Source organism: Oncorhynchus mykiss, chromosome 28 (genome assembly GCF_057628025.1).
Source record: "Oncorhynchus mykiss isolate SJ-2025 chromosome 28, ASM5762802v1, whole genome shotgun sequence".
NCBI lineage: Eukaryota > Metazoa > Chordata > Actinopteri > Salmoniformes > Salmonidae > Oncorhynchus > Oncorhynchus mykiss.
In genome coordinates this window covers 9,852,857-9,870,942 of record NC_143049.1, presented here as the reverse complement: position 1 = coordinate 9,870,942, position 18,086 = coordinate 9,852,857, and the positions used below count along the sequence as shown (strand labels likewise).

Genomic DNA, 18,086 nt, shown 5'->3' with positions numbered 1-18,086 from the left:
CTCAAGACTCGAGTGTCATTTGCTGTAAAGTCTAGGCAACAAATAACATTGGATTGCTTTCCTTACATTTTGCTGTGAGTTAGGTTCACATGAACCACTTTTTATTTTACACAAAGAGACTGATCATGTACAGTAGATCATGTTATTTGTTGTTTAATTAGTTTAAACCTGCAACATGTTTCAGTGCAAAACAAAAGTGTCACCTTTTTGGGCCCTCACCAGTTTACATCCCCGTGTAATGAAAGGAGATGATTTAATGTTATTCATATGGGACAACTGTCATGTGATAGTGGCTTATTGTGTTAAGACTTAAAATACATCATGACCACCAGGTGACAAAAGTTATCATGATTATATCGTTTTATTGACTTAACATAAACACGCAGTATTGAGAGACAAAATGTACAAATATAAAGAACATTAAGAGGTAGCAGGGTAGGTAATAGATACAAATGTAACTTTAACACAGACAAGCATGTTATTTACATGTACTTTCTACTCATTTATCATGGCCGCTGTTGAAGTGAGCAGGGATGTGGGGTTTAAATGGTATTCAGATCAACCACTTGACTGTTACATGAACTTTCATTGTATTCCTTCATTCATTGTATACACTTCTACCCATATTTCTACCCTCGGCATCTGTTGCCAGGGTCGTAACCAGGGTTAGATTTTTAGTGAGGTCTGGATGCAGTAAATAAGCTTCAACTTTTAAAACATTTCTATACAAAAAAAAAATAATGTAATTGTATTTAGAGAACTGCAAAAACAAGCAAAATTGACCCCAGCCATGATCACCTTGGCTGCAGTAGGTTCATTCACCTCAGTCGATCTACAAACACAAAGCCTATTAGCTACACAATTGTAATGTTACATCCCTGAAAGGGGGGAAATATGAGAAAGGATTCACACTGACACATAGCATCAGCGAGGAAAGGAAAACATATGACATGATTTGAACTGTGTTGTTTGCATTTTGATTGCATGTTAATGTAAGTCTAGGCCTATATGGAAGAAAGGCCATGTGGAGATGTACATTCTAGTCATTTATCAGAAGGTCTGAGAAATGTATATAAAAACTAGGCTACATTCCACAAAGGTAGGCGAGGCAACGTACTGTACCACCATCATCCCAAGAGGCCTGAACCTTTCTCAAACATGCGCTAGTGGCAGCCAGTGCAATAAAAAAAAATTGATTTAAAAGTTCTGTGCTATGATTTTTTTTTAATTCAATATTTTACTAAAACAGCGTTGGTCCCATATATCAGTGACACAGAGAGTAAAAAAAAATAACTTTGTGTCCAGTCCTCATTGAAATGTTTATTTCTTTACAACATGCCGACATAGGCAGATGTCCTTGTACTGCTTTTACATTAGTTGATTTTCTAGCTCTCCTCCTAGAGGCAGAAATCCACGATTTAGACTTAACATCAATTGTGCTCAGTTACTCAATTGGTTTGTTACACCAGTTCTCTTGCGCCCTCTTCCCTCTCTCTTTCCTCCCCTCTTCCCTCCTTTCCCCTTTCCCTTTTTGGCTCCCTTCTTTTGTCCCTTTCCCTGCTTACGTGGCACTGCCGGTTTCATGGTCACTGTCTTGCCCTCCTTTCCCTCCTCCTCCTCTCTCTTGATTGCCTTGGTTTCGTCCACCTTTCCCATGGCCTTCCTTACCCAGTCACGTCCTGGGTCACCACAGATCGTCTTCCTTTCTATGGTGTGTAACCTGGAAGTAGATGAATCAAGAGGTCAATTGTCTCCTCTGGTGAGGTTATTTTTTTATTCACTTTGTCCTTTTCTGATCACGACATTGGTAGTGAAGTAAAACCAGGAGTTATGTATGACAGTGTAGGATACTCTCAATAGGATGAATTCTTATCTTTACGGTGTAGTGTGACTGTGTAGGAAACATGAATATAGGGTACTCACACTATGACTTTGATGGGACACAGTGCTGTAGTCTGTACGGTGTAGTCCACTACTTTCTTAGGGGAGATTATTTTCTGAGTCAGTTTAAGACAGCAAGTGTTGACTGGTCCAAAGCCTATACAGGGTAAAACATGGCAATACATTACTGGTTTACACACAGCTACACATTACATGCATACACCGTCGACACGCACACTTTCTGCCGTGAAATAAGAGGTAAGAACTCACTTGCATCGACCCCGGTCATCCATGTGGCTACACAGAGCAGAGAAGAGAACACCAGACTCAACCTCATTTTTAGGTGTTGGAAGTTTTCAGATTTGAAAGTCTTTAGGTATAGAAGACTTCATTTGCTGCCCAGCCGTTCTGACTGATCGGCTATCTCTTAGCCCTGGCCTTATAGGTAGAGAAAGTTCCACCCACACCATTAGGTCTGATAACCCCCCCTCTTTCATCTTCCTCTTCTTCCTCCGAAACTATTTCCCCCCCACCCTGTGGTCTATCACTAACAGAGTGACTCTGCTGTGGTGGTGGAGAGGAAAATATGAGCGCTCACTATGAACGGAAGATTGTGACTAAAAGACCCCTCACAACAAATTAACACACACACACACACACACACACACACACACACACACACACACACCTCTTATACTGGGCCACAGGTCTCTATTTAGAGAGATAGAAGACAGCGTGAGTTTGGTATTTAGTATTTTATTAGGATCCCCATTAGCTGTTGCAAAAGCAGCAGCTACTCTTCCTGGGGTTCACACAGAACATGAAACATAATACAGAATGACATAATACAGAACATCATTAGACAAGAACAGCTCAAGGACAGAACTGCCATCAATGTATAATATTAAACGCTGGACACGGGGAATGTATGAAATGATAGTGTATGCTGTGCAGTAGTAATTTGTGAATTCTTTCCCCCCTGAAGTGGAGAAATGGAGTGAGGTTTTCAGTGGGTGTGGGTGGGTGACAGTAGCAGAGCTTTTTTTACATTGTCTAAATGGGGCCTGTAGAGTTGCAATAGCTGCAATAGCTCTCTCCTTGTCCCATACAGTGAAGTCAATGTCATTATGTCCTTAGCTCAGGCCAGGTCTGAGTTAAACTTCACTGCTCCAATTCAATTGTGTATAGTTGTGTGGCATCGGCTTCCTATGTGACAGACAGCGGATGTGTTTTACCGTGGGCAAGGTTGCAATGGCAGCTGTACTTGCTGAGGTTGGACTTTGAAACGGACGCCACATGTCCACTTTAACACAGCACTAGATCGACAGGGCTAGGGAAGGAGGGAGGGAGAGAGAGGGCAGAGGCCCAAATATTCACACTTTTGCACAGCAGTATAGCCACTCCGGAGAGAAGTACTTAATGCCAGGCTGAGTGGCAGTATAATAGACCTGCTTTCCATCTTATTACCACGTCTAACTGAACAGAACAAGACAGTGCACACAGAGAGAGAGAGGAGGGTGAATGACAGGATAAAGAGAGGGGGAAAGGAAGAGAAAGATAGATAGATAGGGGACTGGACGGCAGTGAAATGAGATGTAGAGAGGTGTATATAATGAGAGGGGTAGAAGGAGAGAGATAAGGAAGGGTAGAGAGGGAGAGGGGCCGAAGGAGAGGTATAGTAAAAGGGAGGGAGGAAATAACTAGGCCCCAGTTGGAGAAAAGAGATGATCACCACATTTGTATTCTCAACCATAACTCTTAACTCTAATGCTTGCTCTGATATTAGGAGTGAACCCTTGAATCCCGTCCCACGTGGGATACAGCTGAACGCATCCCAAATATTAGTTTCCTTTCTCGTCCGTCAGTAAACAACATCAAATCTCCAGCGACATAAAAGCCTGAATCACAAGCATCCAATCATTAGATTAGGACTTGGCACCTGCTTTTCCCTGTACACTCATTCAATCTGTGTGGAGATATATATCCTTACGCACATGCACGCACGCACACACACACACACACACACACACACACACACACACACACACACACACACACTCTTTGAGAGTCATTGTCAACTCTCCATACAAGCACCCTGTTTATCTATGCAGGAGTGAGAATGCCTTGGTAGAATATTCATTTATTTGTTATTCATTTATTGGTTATTCCCTGGTTCTTTTGGATCACTGACTGCGCTGCAGATAGAAATTAGATTGGTGATACGGCAGGCGATTGGAATGAGCGTTGCAGGAAATTACAATCAATACTGACTCTCATATCCTCACCCGACATCGATCTGGGAGCTGAGAGGAGAGACTCATCGTAAACAGCCAGGAAACAAACATGACGGAGATAGAATAATGCACACACACACACACACGCTAATACTGACACACATGCACACAAATGAAGGGTTGCATTAAATAGGCTTATTGTTTTATAGAACCCTGAGGAGAGTCAGATAAGCACATGAGAGCCAGACAAATCTCCACCGTACAACACACACACACACACACACACACACTCACAGACACACACACACACACAAGCAGACAGACAGACACACACACACACAGAGATGTGTTTGTTGTTCTCTTAGTGAATTGATTATGGCTGATCAAAGTTTGGCCTGTCACACAGATGTAAACATAATGTATAATAATAATATATGCCATGATTGTTTTGTCTATAAAAAAACATCAGCTCATGGCCGCTGTTGAAGTGAGCAGGGATGTGTGGGTTAAATGCTATTCAGATCAACTACCTGACTGTTACATGAACTTTCATTGTATTCCTTCAGCTTAAATACACTTCTACCCATATTTCTACCCTCGGCATCTGTTGCCAGGGTCATAACCAGTTTGAGTTTTAGTTAGGTCCGGATGCAGTAAATGATCTTCGACTTTCAAAACATTTCTATACGACTAAAAAACGTTAAAATGGTATTTGGAGAACAGCAAAAACAAGCCAAATTGACCCCAGCCTTGATCACCTTGGCTGCAGTAAGTTCATTCACCTCAGTCGATCTACAAACACAAAGCCTATTAGCTACACAATTGTAATGTTACATCCCTGAAAGGGGGGAAATATGAGAAAGGATTCACACTGACACATAGCATCAGCGATGAAAGGAAATGCCAACAATACAGTTAACTAAACAATCATGACATCATTTGAACTGTATTGTTTGCATTTTGATTGTATGTTAAAAGGATCCGCCCCTTTAATTAAATTTTCGCCTAAAATGATATACCCAAATCTAACTGCATGTAGCTCAGGACCTGAAGCAAGGATATGCATATTTCTTGATACCATTTGAAAGGAATCACTTTGAAGTTTGTGGAAATGGGAAAGGAATTTAGGAGAATATAACACATTCGATCTGGTAAAAGTTAATACAATTTGTACCATCGTCTTTGAAAGGCAAGAGAAAAGCCATAATGTATTATTGCAGCCCAGGTGCAATCTATAGTTTGGCCACTAGATGGAGGCAGTGTATGTGCAAAGTGTTAGACTGATCTAATGAACCATTACATTTCTTTTCAAAATGTTGCATCATAACTGCCCAAATGTGCCTAATTTGTTAATGAATAACTTTTCATTTTCTAAATTATGTACTCTCCTCAAACAATATGAAAACTAGGCTACATTCCACAAAGGTAGGCGAGGCAACGTACTGTACCACCATCATCCCAAGTAGCCTGAACCTTTCAAAAGTGAGGAAATATGAGAAATAATTCACATTGACAAGAGTGCTGCACTATCTGAGGCACATTGAGTATTCATTGCATGTTTTCATTGAAAACCTATGACTCCTGGTTGAGTGGACAGACAGAAAGACAGACAGGCAGGCCGGAGGGCGGGCAGTGTGAATGTGTGTAATAAAACAGCTTAATAACACTGCAGAGGTAATTACACTTCTGTAGAGCAGCCGCGCGTGAACTATTATAACACAGTACCAAAGCACTGGCTGCCTCCTGCCCAATGACTATTCCACAGATTGTAAGTGGCTGTGGAGGTGCAATGTGATGCTCCTACTTCACACTGTAGCTAGTGTGTGTGTGTGTGTGTGTGTGTGTGTGTGTGTCAGCTCCACCCCAAGGTAACCTTTTTCTGAGAGTGCCCACAGGGGTGGCAGAACCTTTGATTCCTCAAGTCTTTTATCATTTGCATGTTTAGCATGGTGTGTGTCTGTGTGTGTTCTTCTCTGTGGGTGGATGTAGTGGCTAGACTAGAGTGTGCATGGAAGTATATAGCCTCGTGATTGTTCTTTTATTGTTACTTTTAATGACATTTTTTAAAACTTTATTTAATAAATATTTCTTGAACTGCATTGTTGGTTAAGGGCTTGTACGTAGGCATTTCACGGTAAGGTCTGGTAATGTTCCATTCGGCGCATGTAACAAATAAAATTGTACGTTGATGACCTTGCTCCTTCAGAGAAGCCAAGGAACAAATGTAGGACGCTACCTCCCACAGCATGGCCTTCGCTCCAGATCAAAACTCCAAACCTACAAACTAATTTTGACCAAAATTACCCGAAGGGATTACTGCTACCAAGGTTTCCTTTTTCCAAGCTATACGGAGGGTGCTCTAGCAAACAAACAGCAGAAACCTGAGGACACCGTCCAACCTGGAACTGAGTGAGTAGTGTTTGGTCTGATGCTATTTTGAAAGCCAAGAATATATATATATTTTTTTATAAAAAAATAAAGTACATTACAATGATATATTTTACTTTATGGGGACTGAATGCTGAGTTAAGGCTCCCAGGTTTGCTAGGACAGACCAGATACAACTTCAATTAGCACTGAGGTGTGAAGTGAGAGGTGTTGAGGCCTTTGGGCCCAAAAAGTGGTAGGAGTCTTTGAAGCCCCATTTGAAGCCCCCTCCCGCTGTTCAAAGACCATCCACTGGAATTTTCTACAATAAATCTGCCTCCAGAAATAAAAGCTTCTCCCAAGTGGGTGTGTCACCTACTCCCGTTGTCTGCTGCACTGCTGCTTGGATTCCACCTGACGATCTGTTCACCGTCTGCCCTGGCCTGTCTCCCCCTGTCTGGTACAGGTACCCCCACCGCACTCCCCTCTCTCTCCCGAGCTTTTGCTCGCCTCCAACACACAACGCACTGTTGGGGCGAGTGATTCGGAACTTACAATGGCTAGCCCCAAGTCGTTATATATACAGTGCCTTGCGAAAGTATTCGGCCCCCTTGAACTTTGCGACCTTTTGCCACATTTCAGGCTTCAAACATAAAGATATAAAACTGTATTTTTTTGTGAAGAATCAACAACAAGTGGGACACAATCTTGAAGTGGAACGACGTTTATTGGATATTTCAAACTTTTTTAACAAATCAAAAACTGAAAAATTGGGCGTGCAAAATTATTCAGCCCCCTTAAGTTAATACTTTGTAGCGCCACCTTTTGCTGCGATTACAGCTGTAAGTCGCTTGGGGTATGTCTCTATCAGTTTTGCACATCGAGAGACTGACATTTTTTCCCATTCCTCCTTGCAAAACAGCTCGAGCTCAGTGAGGTTGGATGGAGAGCATTTGTGAACAGCAGTTTTCAGTTCTTTCCACAGATTCTCGATTGGATTCAGGTCTGGACTTTGACTTGGCCATTCTAACACCTGGATATGTTTATTTTTGAACCATTCCATTGTAGATTTTGCTTTATGTTTTGGATCATTGTCTTGTTGGAAGACAAATCTCCGTCCCAGTCTCAGGTCTTTTGCAGACTCCATCAGGTTTTCTTCCAGAATGGTCCTGTATTTGGCTCCATCCATCTTCCCATCAATTTTAACCATCTTCCCTGTCCCTGCTGAAGAAAAGCAGGCCCAAACCATGATGCTGCCACCACCATGTTTGACAGTGGGGATGGTGTGTTCAGCTGTGTTGCTTTTACGCCAAACATAACGTTTTGCATTGTTGCCAAAAAGTTCAATTTTGGTTTCATCTGACCAGAGCACCTTCTTCCACATGTTTGGTGTGTCTCCCAGGTGGCTTGTGGCAAACTTTAAACAACACTTTTTATGGATATCTTTAAGAAATGGCTTTCTTCTTGCCACTCTTCCATAAAGGCCAGATTTGTGCAATATACGACTGATTGTTGTCCTATGGACAGAGTCTCCCACCTCAGCTGTAGATCTCTGCAGTTCATCCAGAGTGATCATGGGCCTCTTGGCTGCATCTCTGATCAGTCTTCTCCTTGTATGAGCTGAAAGTTTAGAGGGACGGCCAAGTCTTGGTAGATTTGCAGTGGTCTGATACTCCTTCCATTTCAATATTATCACTTGCACAGTGCTCCTTGGGATGTTTAAAGCTTGGAAAATCTTTTTGTATCCAAATCCAGCTTTAAACTTCTTCACAACAGTATCTCGGACCTGCCTGGTGTGTTCCTTGTTCTTCATGATGCTCTCTGCGCTTTTAACGGACCTCTGAGACTATCACAGTGCAGGTGCATTTATACGGAGACTTGATTACACACAGGTGGATTGTATTTATCATCATTAGTCATTTAGGTCAACATTGGATCATTCAGATCCTCACTGAACTTCTGGAGAGACTTTGCTGCACTGAAAGTAAAGGGGCTGAATAATTTTGCACGCCCAATTTTTCAGTTTTTGATTTGTTAAAAAAGTTTGAAATATCCAATAAATGTCGTTCCACTTCATGATTGTGTCCCACTTGTTGTTGATTCTTCACAAAAAAATACAGTTTTATATCTTTATGTTTGAAGCCTGAAATGTGGCAAAAGGTTGCAAAGTTCAAGGGGGCCGAATACTTTCGCAAGGCACTGTAAAAAATATTATATTGTACATTTTGCTATTTGTCTCATGACTCCTGCATGCTTTGTTGACTACGAACTTTCTTTATCCAACCGTGGGACAGACTATGTTTGTTCCCACACTCGGGAGGCCAAAGGTCTGTGTAACCACTGTCTATTGGTTACACAGACTTTTGGCCTCTCATCCTATTCTAACCACCTCTTGCTGGCTTTCTATTCTTGTTACCTGATGAAATTGCTGTACAACATGATCTTGTTGCCATCTAATGCACATTCAGATGTCATAAATCAGCACTGTAGAGCTGTCCCTGTACTCTGCCGTGCCTTGATTGTATTACTGTTGATGATATCTGGAAATGTGCATGTACACCCTGGCCTGTCTAATGCTGCTAGCCCCAATTCTGACTTGTGCTCTGATATCTGCTTCACTGATTTCTGCTCTCGTAAAAGCCTGGGTTTTCTGCACGGTAACACTAGAAGCTTATTACCTAAAATGGATCAATTGAAAGTGTGGGTTCACAGCTCCAATCCAGATGTGTTGGTCATTACTGAGACCATTACTGGTTAAGGAAGAGTGTTTTGAATACTAATGTTAACCTTTCTGGTTATAAGCTTTTTCTGCAAGACAGATCTTCCACAGGTGGTGGAGTGGCAATCTTTACTTTAGGATCACCTTCAGTGCTCGGTTGTCTCCATCAAGTCTGTCCCAAAACAATTTGATTTGCTGGTTTTAAGCATTCAACTTTCAAATAGCTCTTTGTTGACTGTTGCTGTGTGCTATTGTCCTCCATCAGCACCGGCCTGTACCCTACCTGCCCTAAGCTCTCTCCTTGCACCTTACACTAAGTCTGAATTTGTCCTGCTAGGTGACCTGAACTGGGACATGCTTAAACCACCTGACCAATTCCTAAAGCAATGGGACTCGCTAAATCTTTCTCAGATTATTACCAATCCCACAAGGTATGACTCCAAACACCCAGAAAAGGCTACTCTCCTCAATGTTATCCTCACAAATAATCCTGATAGGTATCAGTCTGGTGTTTTCTGTAATGACCTTAATGATCACTGTTTTACAGCATGTGTTCGTAATGTAGCTGCTCAGTGAAAGGACCTGTCCTGATTTGTCATAGACACTTACTAAAAAACTTTAATGAGCAAGCCTTCCTTCATGAACTGACCTCTGTAAAATGGTATAGAATCAGCTTGATCCCCTCTGTCGAAGATGCTTGGACCTTCTTTTTTTGATATTTTCAGTGGTATTGTTAACAAACACACCCCCAAAAAGAAAATGAGAATTAAAAACAGGTTCAGCCCCTGGTTCGACCGTGATCTTGAGTTACTCCACCTCAAGAATTACATTTGGCGAAAGGCTCGGCACAAGCATACTCAGGCTGACTGGCTGTGAGAAATAAGGCAAATGAGAAATAGGTGCACTCAGGTTATCCGGAAGGCAAAAGTTAGCTACTTTAAGGAGAAGTTATCTCTCTGTTAGTCTAACCCAAATAAGTTCTGAAAAAAGGTTAACGATCTGGAGAATAAACCCTCCTCCTCACTGCTGTCCATGTCCCTTAATGTTAATGATGTGGTTGTTGCTGACAATAAGCACATGGCTGAGCTCTTTAATCACCACTTCGTTAAGTCAGGATTCCTATTTGACTCAGCCATGCCTCATTTCCCGTCCAACATTTCCTCATCTCCTACCCCTTCTAATGCGACTATCCCCGATGCTTCTCGCTCTTTTTCCCCCTGCCCCACTACAAAGTTTCTCCCTGCAGGCAGTCTGAGTCTGAGGTGTTAAAAGAGGTCCTGAAACTTGACCCCCAAAAAAACATCTGGGTTTAGTCCCTTTCTTCTTTAAGGTTGCTGCACCTGTCATCGCCAAACCTATCGCTGACCTTTTTAACCTGTCCATCCTTTCTGGGGAGGTACCCATTGGTTTGAAGGCAGCCATGGTTTGTCCTTTACTAAAAGGGGAGATCAAGCGGATCCTAACTGTTAAAGGTATATTTCTATTTTGTCCTGTTTGTCAAAATTGTTGGAAAAACTTGTCAATAATCAACTGACTGTCTTTCTTGATATCTATAGTATTGTCTCGGGTATGCAATCTGGTTTCAGATCAAGTTATGGATGTGTCACTGCAACCTTAAAGGTCCTCAATGATGACACCATTGCCCTTGATTCTAAGCAATGTTGTTCTGCTATTTTTATTGAGTTGTCCAAAGCTTTTGATATATTGTAGACCACATTCCATTCTTGTGGGCCGGCTAAGGAGTATTGGTGTCTCTGAGGGGTCTTTGGCTTGGTTTGCTACCTCTCTCAAAGAGTGCAGTGTATAAAGTCAGAAAATCTGCTGTCTCAGCCACTGCAAGCCAGCAGTGGGATGCAGGGTGGTATGCCAGCAGCATAACACCCTGCACACCACTGCTGGCTTGCTTCTGAAGCTAAGCAGGATTGGTCCTGGTCAGTCCCTGGATGCTGCTGGAAGTGGTGTTGGAGGGCCAGTAGGCACTCTTTCCCAATGCCCCAGGGCAGTGATTGGGGACACTGCCCTGTGTAGGGTGCTGTCTTTTCGGATGGGACATTAAACGGGTCTCCTGACTTATTGCACTTATGGCACTTATTGTAAGAGTAGGGGTGTTAACCCAGGTGTCCTGGCTAAATTCCCATTCTAGTCTTTATACCATCATGGCCACCTAATCATCCCCAGCTTACAATTGGCTCATTCATCCCCCCCCCTCCTCTCCCCTGTAACTATTCCTCAGGTCGTTGCTGTAAATGAGAACGTGCTCTCAGTCAACTTACCAAGTTAAATAAAAATACAATAAAAACCAAGGGAGTACCCCAAGGCTCGATCCTAGGCCCCACGCTCTTCTCAATTTAGATCAACAACATTGCTCAGGCAGTAGGAAGCTCTCTCATCCATTTATATGCAGATGATAGTCTTATACTCAGCTGGCCCCTCCTGGGAATTTGTCTTAAATGCTCTACAACAAAGCTTTCTTAGTGTCCAACTAGCTTTCTCTTCCTTTAACGTTGTCCTGAACAGCTCCAAAACAAAGGTAATGTGGTTTGGTAAGAAGAATGCCACTCTCCCCACAGGTGTGATTACTACCTCTGGGGGTTTAGACTTTGAGGTAGTCATCTCATACAAGTACTTGGGAGTATGGCTAGACAGTACACTGTCGTTCTCTCAGCACATATCAAAACTGCAGGCTAAAGTTAAATCTAGACTTGGTTTCCTCTATCGTAATCGCTCCTCTTTCACCCCAGCTGCCAAACTAACCCTGATTCAGATGACCATCCTACCCATGCTAGATTACGGAGAAATAATTTATAGATCGACAGGTAAGGGTGCTCTCGAGCGGCTAGATGTTCTTTACCATTTGGCCATCAGATTTGTCACCAATGCTCCTTACAGGACACATCACTGCACTCTATACTCTTCTGTAAACTGGTCATCTCTGTATACCCATCACAAGACCCACTGGTTGATGCTTATATATAAAACCCTCTTAGGCCTCACTCCCCCCTATCTGAGATATCTACAGCAGCCCTAATCCTACACGTACAACACCCGTTCTGCCAGTCACATTCTGTTAAAGGTCTCAAAAGCGCGCACATCCCATGGTTGCTCGTCTTTTCAGTTCGCTGCAGCTAGCGACTAGAACAAGATGCAACAAACACTCAAACTGGACAGTTTTATCTCAATCTCTTCATTCAAACACTCAATCATGGACACTCTTATAATGTTTGTACCATGTTTTGTGCTACCATGTTTTGTTGCTACCTTGTTGTTGTCATATTGTGTTGCTACCATGCTGTGTTGTCATGTGTTGCTGCATTGCTATGTTGTCTTAGGTCTCTCTTTATGTAGTGTTGTCTCTCTTTTTGGGATGTGTGTTTTGTCCTATACTTATATATGTACACTTCCGGTCAAACGTTTTAGAACACCTACACATTCAAGGGTTTTTCTTTATTTGTACTATTTTCTACATTGCAGAATAATAGTGAAGACATCAAAACTATGAAATAACACACATGGAATCATGTAGTAACCAAAAAAGTGTTTGATTTTATATTTGAGATTCTTCAAATAACCACCCTTTGCCTTGAAGACAGCTTTGCACACACTTGGCATTCTCTCAACCACCTTCATCTGGAATGCTTTTCCAACAGTCTTGAAGGAGTTCCCCCATATGCTGAGCACTTGTTGGCTGCTTTTCCTTCACTCTGCGGTTAGACTTATGTATAGAGTGTTGGGCCAGTAACCGAAAGGTTGCTATATTGGCTCCTCGAGCTGACAAGGTAAAAATCTTTCATTCTGAACAAGGCAGTTAACCCACTGTTCATAGGCTGTCATTGTAAATATGAATTTGTTCTTAACTGACTTGCCCAGTTAAATAAAGGTTAAATATGATTATTTTTAAAACATCTCAATTTGGTTGAGGTCGGAGGATTGTGGAGGCCAGGTCATCTGATGCAACACTCCATCACTCTCCTTCTTGGTAAAATAGCCCTTACACAGCCTGGAGGTATGGTGGGTCCTTGTCCTGTTGAAAAACAAATGATAGTCCCACCAAGCCCAAACCAGATGGGATTGCATATCGCTGCAGAATGCTGTGGTAGCCATGCTGGTTAAGTGTGCCTTGAATTCTAAAGAAATCACAGACAGTGTCACCAGCAAAGCACCCCCACACCATAACACCTCCTCCTCCATGCTTTACAGTGGGAAATGCACATGAAGCAATCATCCATTCACCCACAGCGTCTCACAAAGACACGGCGGTTGGAACCAAAAATCTCCAATTTGGACTCCAGACCAAAGGACAAATTTCCACTGGTCTAATGTCCATTGCTTGTGTTTCTTGGCCCAAGCAAGTCTCTTCTTCTTAGTGATGTCCTTTAATAGTGGTTTCTTTGCAGCAATTCAACCATGAAGGCCTGATTCACACAGTCTCCTCTGAACAGTTGATGTTGAGATGTATCTGTTACTTGAACTCTGTCAAGCATTTATTTGGGCTGCAATCTGAGATGCAGTTAACTCTAATGAACTGATCATGTGTAGCAGAGGTGACTCTGGGTCTTCCATTCCCGTGGTGGTCCTTATGAGAGCCAGTTTCATCATAGCGCTTGATGGTTTTTGCAACTGCACTTGACGAAAATGTCAAGGTTCTTGAAATTTTCCATATTGACTGACCATGTCTTATTAAAGTAATGATGGACTGTCGTTACTCTTTGTTTATTTGGGGTGGCAGGTAGCCTAGTCGTTAGAGCGTTGGGCCAGTAACCAAAAGTTTTCTGAATCGAATCCCCAACCTGACAAGGTAAAAATCTGTCATTCTGCCCCTGAACAAAGCAGTTAATCTGATCTGCCGTTATTGTAGAAAATAATTTGTTTTTAACTGATTTTGAATTTGAGCTGTTCTTACCATAATATGGACTTGGTCTTTTACCAAACAGGGCTATCTTCTGTATACCACCCCTACCTTGTCACAACACAACTGATTGGCTCAAACACATTAAGAAGGAAATTAATTCCACAAATTAACTTTTAACATTGCACACCTGTTAATTGAATGCATTCCAGGTAACTACCTCATGGGGCTGGTTGAGAGAATGCTAAGACTGTGCAAAGCTGTCATCAAGGCAAAGGGTGGCTATTTGAAGAGTCTCAAATATAAAATATATTTTCATTTGTTTAACACTTTTTTGGTTCATAGTTTTGATGTCTTCTCTATTATTCCACAATATAGAAAATAGTAAAAATAAAGAAAAAACTTTGACTGATAGGTGATCTAAAACTTTTGACCAGTAGTGTGTATATATATATTTTTAATCCCAGGCCCCGTCCACGCAGGAGGCCTTTAGGTAGGCCATCATTGTCAATAAGAAATTGTTCTTAACTGCCTTGCCTAGTTAAATAAATGTGAAATAAATAAATAAATATAATTCTGAGCTCTCTCTTACCCCCTGCTGGTAGTGAACGTCTGAAAGGCAAGGGAGAGGGGGATAGAGAGCGCGGGAGGATTTCACGGAGAGGGGAAGAGGGAGGTAGATATTTAATTAGCTAGAGAAAGAGAGAGGGGGATGTTAGACAGAGAGAAGAGAGAAATGAAAAAATAGGAGGGAGGGAGAGGTAGGTATTCTATTAGCTAGATAAAGAGAAACTTTTTTTTTGTTTTTAACTAGGCAAGTCAGTTAAGAACTAATTCGTATTTACAATGACGGCCTACAAAATGGAAAAATGCCTCCTGCGGGAACGGGGCTGGGATTAAAAATGAAAAAGAAATAAAAATATAGGACAAAACACATCACGATGAGAGACACCGCAACACTACATAAAGAGAGACCTAAGACAACATAGCATAACATGGCAGCAATACATGACAACACAGCATGGTAGCAACACAACATGACAACACAGCATGGTAGCAACACAACATGACAACAACACAACATGGTAGCAGCACAAAACATGGTACAAACATTATTGGGCACAGGCAACAGCACAAAGGGCAATAAGTTAGAGACAACAATACAGCCACAACTGTCACTAAGAGTGTCCATGATGTATTCTTTAAATGAAGAGATGGAGATGAAACTGTCCAGTTGGAGTGTTCTTTGCAGCTCTTTCCTGTCGCTAGCTGCAGCGAACTGAAAAGAGGAGCGGTCCCAGGGATGTGTTTGCTTTGGGGACCTTTAACAGAATGTGACTGGCAGAATGGATGTTGTATGTGGAGGATGAGGGCTACAGTAGGTATCTCAGATAGGGGGGAGTGAGGCCTAAGAGGGTTTTATAAATAAGCGACAGGTATACAGAGATGACCAGTTTACAGAGGAGTATAGAGAGCAGTGATGTGTCCTATAAGGAGCATTGGTGGTAAATCTGATGGCAGAATGTTAAAGAACATCAAGCCGCTCGAGAGCACCCTTACCTGACGATCTATAAATGATATATCAGTTTTGTGAAAAGGTCAGTCTGTCACGTTTTAGGGAAGACCCAGATGCAGACAGTGTCGAAGTAACAAATGTTTATTACTAGAACAGGGGGCAGGCAAAACGACAGGTCAAGGACAGGCCAGGTCAGATTCCAAAAGGTACAGAAAGGCAGGCAGTCTCAGGGTCAGGGCATGCAGAGGTAAAAAAAAAAAATCCAGGGTGGTGTGACAAGGTACAGAACGGCAGGCATGCTCAGGGTCAGGGCAGGCAGAATGGTCAAAACTGGGAAAACTAGAAAACAGGAAAGCAGATCCCGGGTGGACAGCCATACCATCTGCCCAAGACGATACCGGGGAGACGGGATCCGGTGGCGGTCCGCTTGTCGTCGATACACGGAGGTGGTCTGTAGAAGAGCCGCTGGCCATCTCTTTGGCGGAGGGTAGCTTGGGGAGAAGAATGAAGTGGGCGGCTTTGGAATACCGGCCCACTACTGCCAAGATGGCAGTGTTGCCATCAGACGGGGGGGAGACCTGTGACAAAGTCCAGGGATATGTGAGACCAGGGACGGTGAGGGACAGGCAGAGGTTGAAGGAGACGAGTCGGAGCTTGCCGAGGAGTCTTGTTCTGTACAGGCGTCTTGTTCTTGCCGAGGAGTCTTGTTCTGATGCGGAGGAGTCAGGAACCATGGTAGGTCACCAAAAGTGTTTTCGCTCAAATGCCAGGGTCTGACGGGAGCCCGGGTGAAAGGCACTCCAGGACCAAGGAGCGGACCGCATCAGGAATGCTGCACCTCATGAACATACTTCCCTATTCCCCAGCTGAGTGCCGTCGCCAGGCACGAGGTGGGAAGGATGGTCATTTCTAAAGAACATTTTAAAACTTGCTCTAAGCTTAATCAACAGACAACACACTGACTATCCATGTACAGTATCTCATTCTTTCTCTAAATGTTCCCTCTCCCTCTTTCTCTGTCCATCTGCATCGTATCAGTCTATCTCTATCCTTCTCTGAATCCCTTCTTCACTCCCCTGTTTCTGCGTATCTGCTGTCTGTCTGGCCTTCGTCAGTTACAGAGGGAGGTATGATTAGTGGCTCGGCAGGCAGGGTGAGAGATGCAGCGTGAGATGGAGAGAAGACTGTCTGTCTGTTCTGAGATTCAACAGATCTGTCGATTATTCACCAGCCCGCTGCCTGGCTCAAGGCTAAACACACCACAGCTCACACACACGCACGCACGCACTCACGCATGCACACACGCACGTACACACGCGCCTGGCTTGCTGATGTATAGCTAATGGGACCCTGAGATAAGGTCAAGTTCAATGGGGAAAACAGATGAAAAGTTGTTGATTCAAGTCCTGCAAGGGCTATACCCCCCAAATTCACTACAGTAGTAGACTGTACTTACCAGTGTCAGTGGTCGTTATTGAGAGAACGACAGTGAAGAGAGCGAGGCACGCTATTGTTCTGTGGCACAGCTGCATGGTTGCCATGGAGATGTTCTGTAGTGTTCTCAACTGTCTTCTTGTCTGATTCAGAAGGCTAGAACCGGCTGGAGGAGAGGAGATGACTGATCATTCTTGACCAGAGCCTCAGCTTTTAAACCCTAAAATTAGGAACCTGATCTGGTACGTCTGGATCTGTGGGGGGTTTTTCAGAGCGAGAAAGGGGTTGGCTGGGAGGACGGGGGGGAACACCCAACAAACGTCTGCATAATCATACGTTTCCTGTAAAGATTGTGTAATTACGACCATTGAATCAAAACAAACCCACATTTGTGGGTAGAAAGTGTCAAGTCCTTTCTACCATGACCAGATTGTGATCTGGTTGTCCACTGGTTGGTTCTTGGGGTCTTTGTGTGTGCGTGTGAACGACACAAAATGTGTCGAATAGCAGAGAACTAGCTTTTTTTTTAAAATGATCGGCCTCATTGCAAAATATGTAGAATAGTATGACATTAGCTATACAACTGCACATGTTTCTGTATGCCTCATGGCAATATGTGTAGAATAGTATGACATTAGTTATAAAACTGCACATGTTTCTGTATGCCTCATGGCAATATGTGTAAAATTGCAGGAAATGAATCCTTGCTGAGACCTTACAGGGAGGCTTCATGAAACTGGGGTACGTGTATTTGTATGTGTATGTGTTCCACCGTGAGGGGACGGGGTCCACAAGTGGGGAAGTCAACAGATGTGTTTGGGCTTTTCCGTTCCCTGAAACCAAGTGCACCAGCCCACACCAATCCTTTGGGGACGTTTGGTATGGTTGGCCTAGGGCAGGGAAGGGCAGATTTGACAGGGGTGGGGGACACAACAAAATCTGAAGTCATCATGATGGGCCCCCCTACATTGCGAGCAAAATGTTTTAGTGTCCCCCCTCTTGACAGCTGAGGTAAAAAAAAATATATATATATATCTTAACTTAATTTCCTGCAATTCTACACATTTTGCTATAGGCTGGAGAGAAATG

General features: G+C 42.9%; 1 protein-coding gene across 1 annotated transcript; it reads right to left on the bottom strand.

Annotated features, from left to right (window-relative positions):
* Window positions 1–346: 346 nt before the first annotated feature.
* On the bottom strand, window positions 347–17,213 carry LOC110508453 (C-C motif chemokine 12). The gene is made up of 3 exons (XM_021588977.3): window positions 17,020–17,213; window positions 1,924–2,038; window positions 347–1,720 (listed from the first exon to the last, which is right to left on the bottom strand). The coding sequence occupies exons 1-3, from the start codon at window positions 17,102–17,104 to the stop codon at window positions 1,441–1,443; spliced, it is 480 nt and encodes a 159-aa protein (XP_021444652.3). The 5' UTR covers window positions 17,105–17,213; the 3' UTR covers window positions 347–1,440.
* Between the last annotated feature and the right edge of the window lie 873 nt (window positions 17,214–18,086).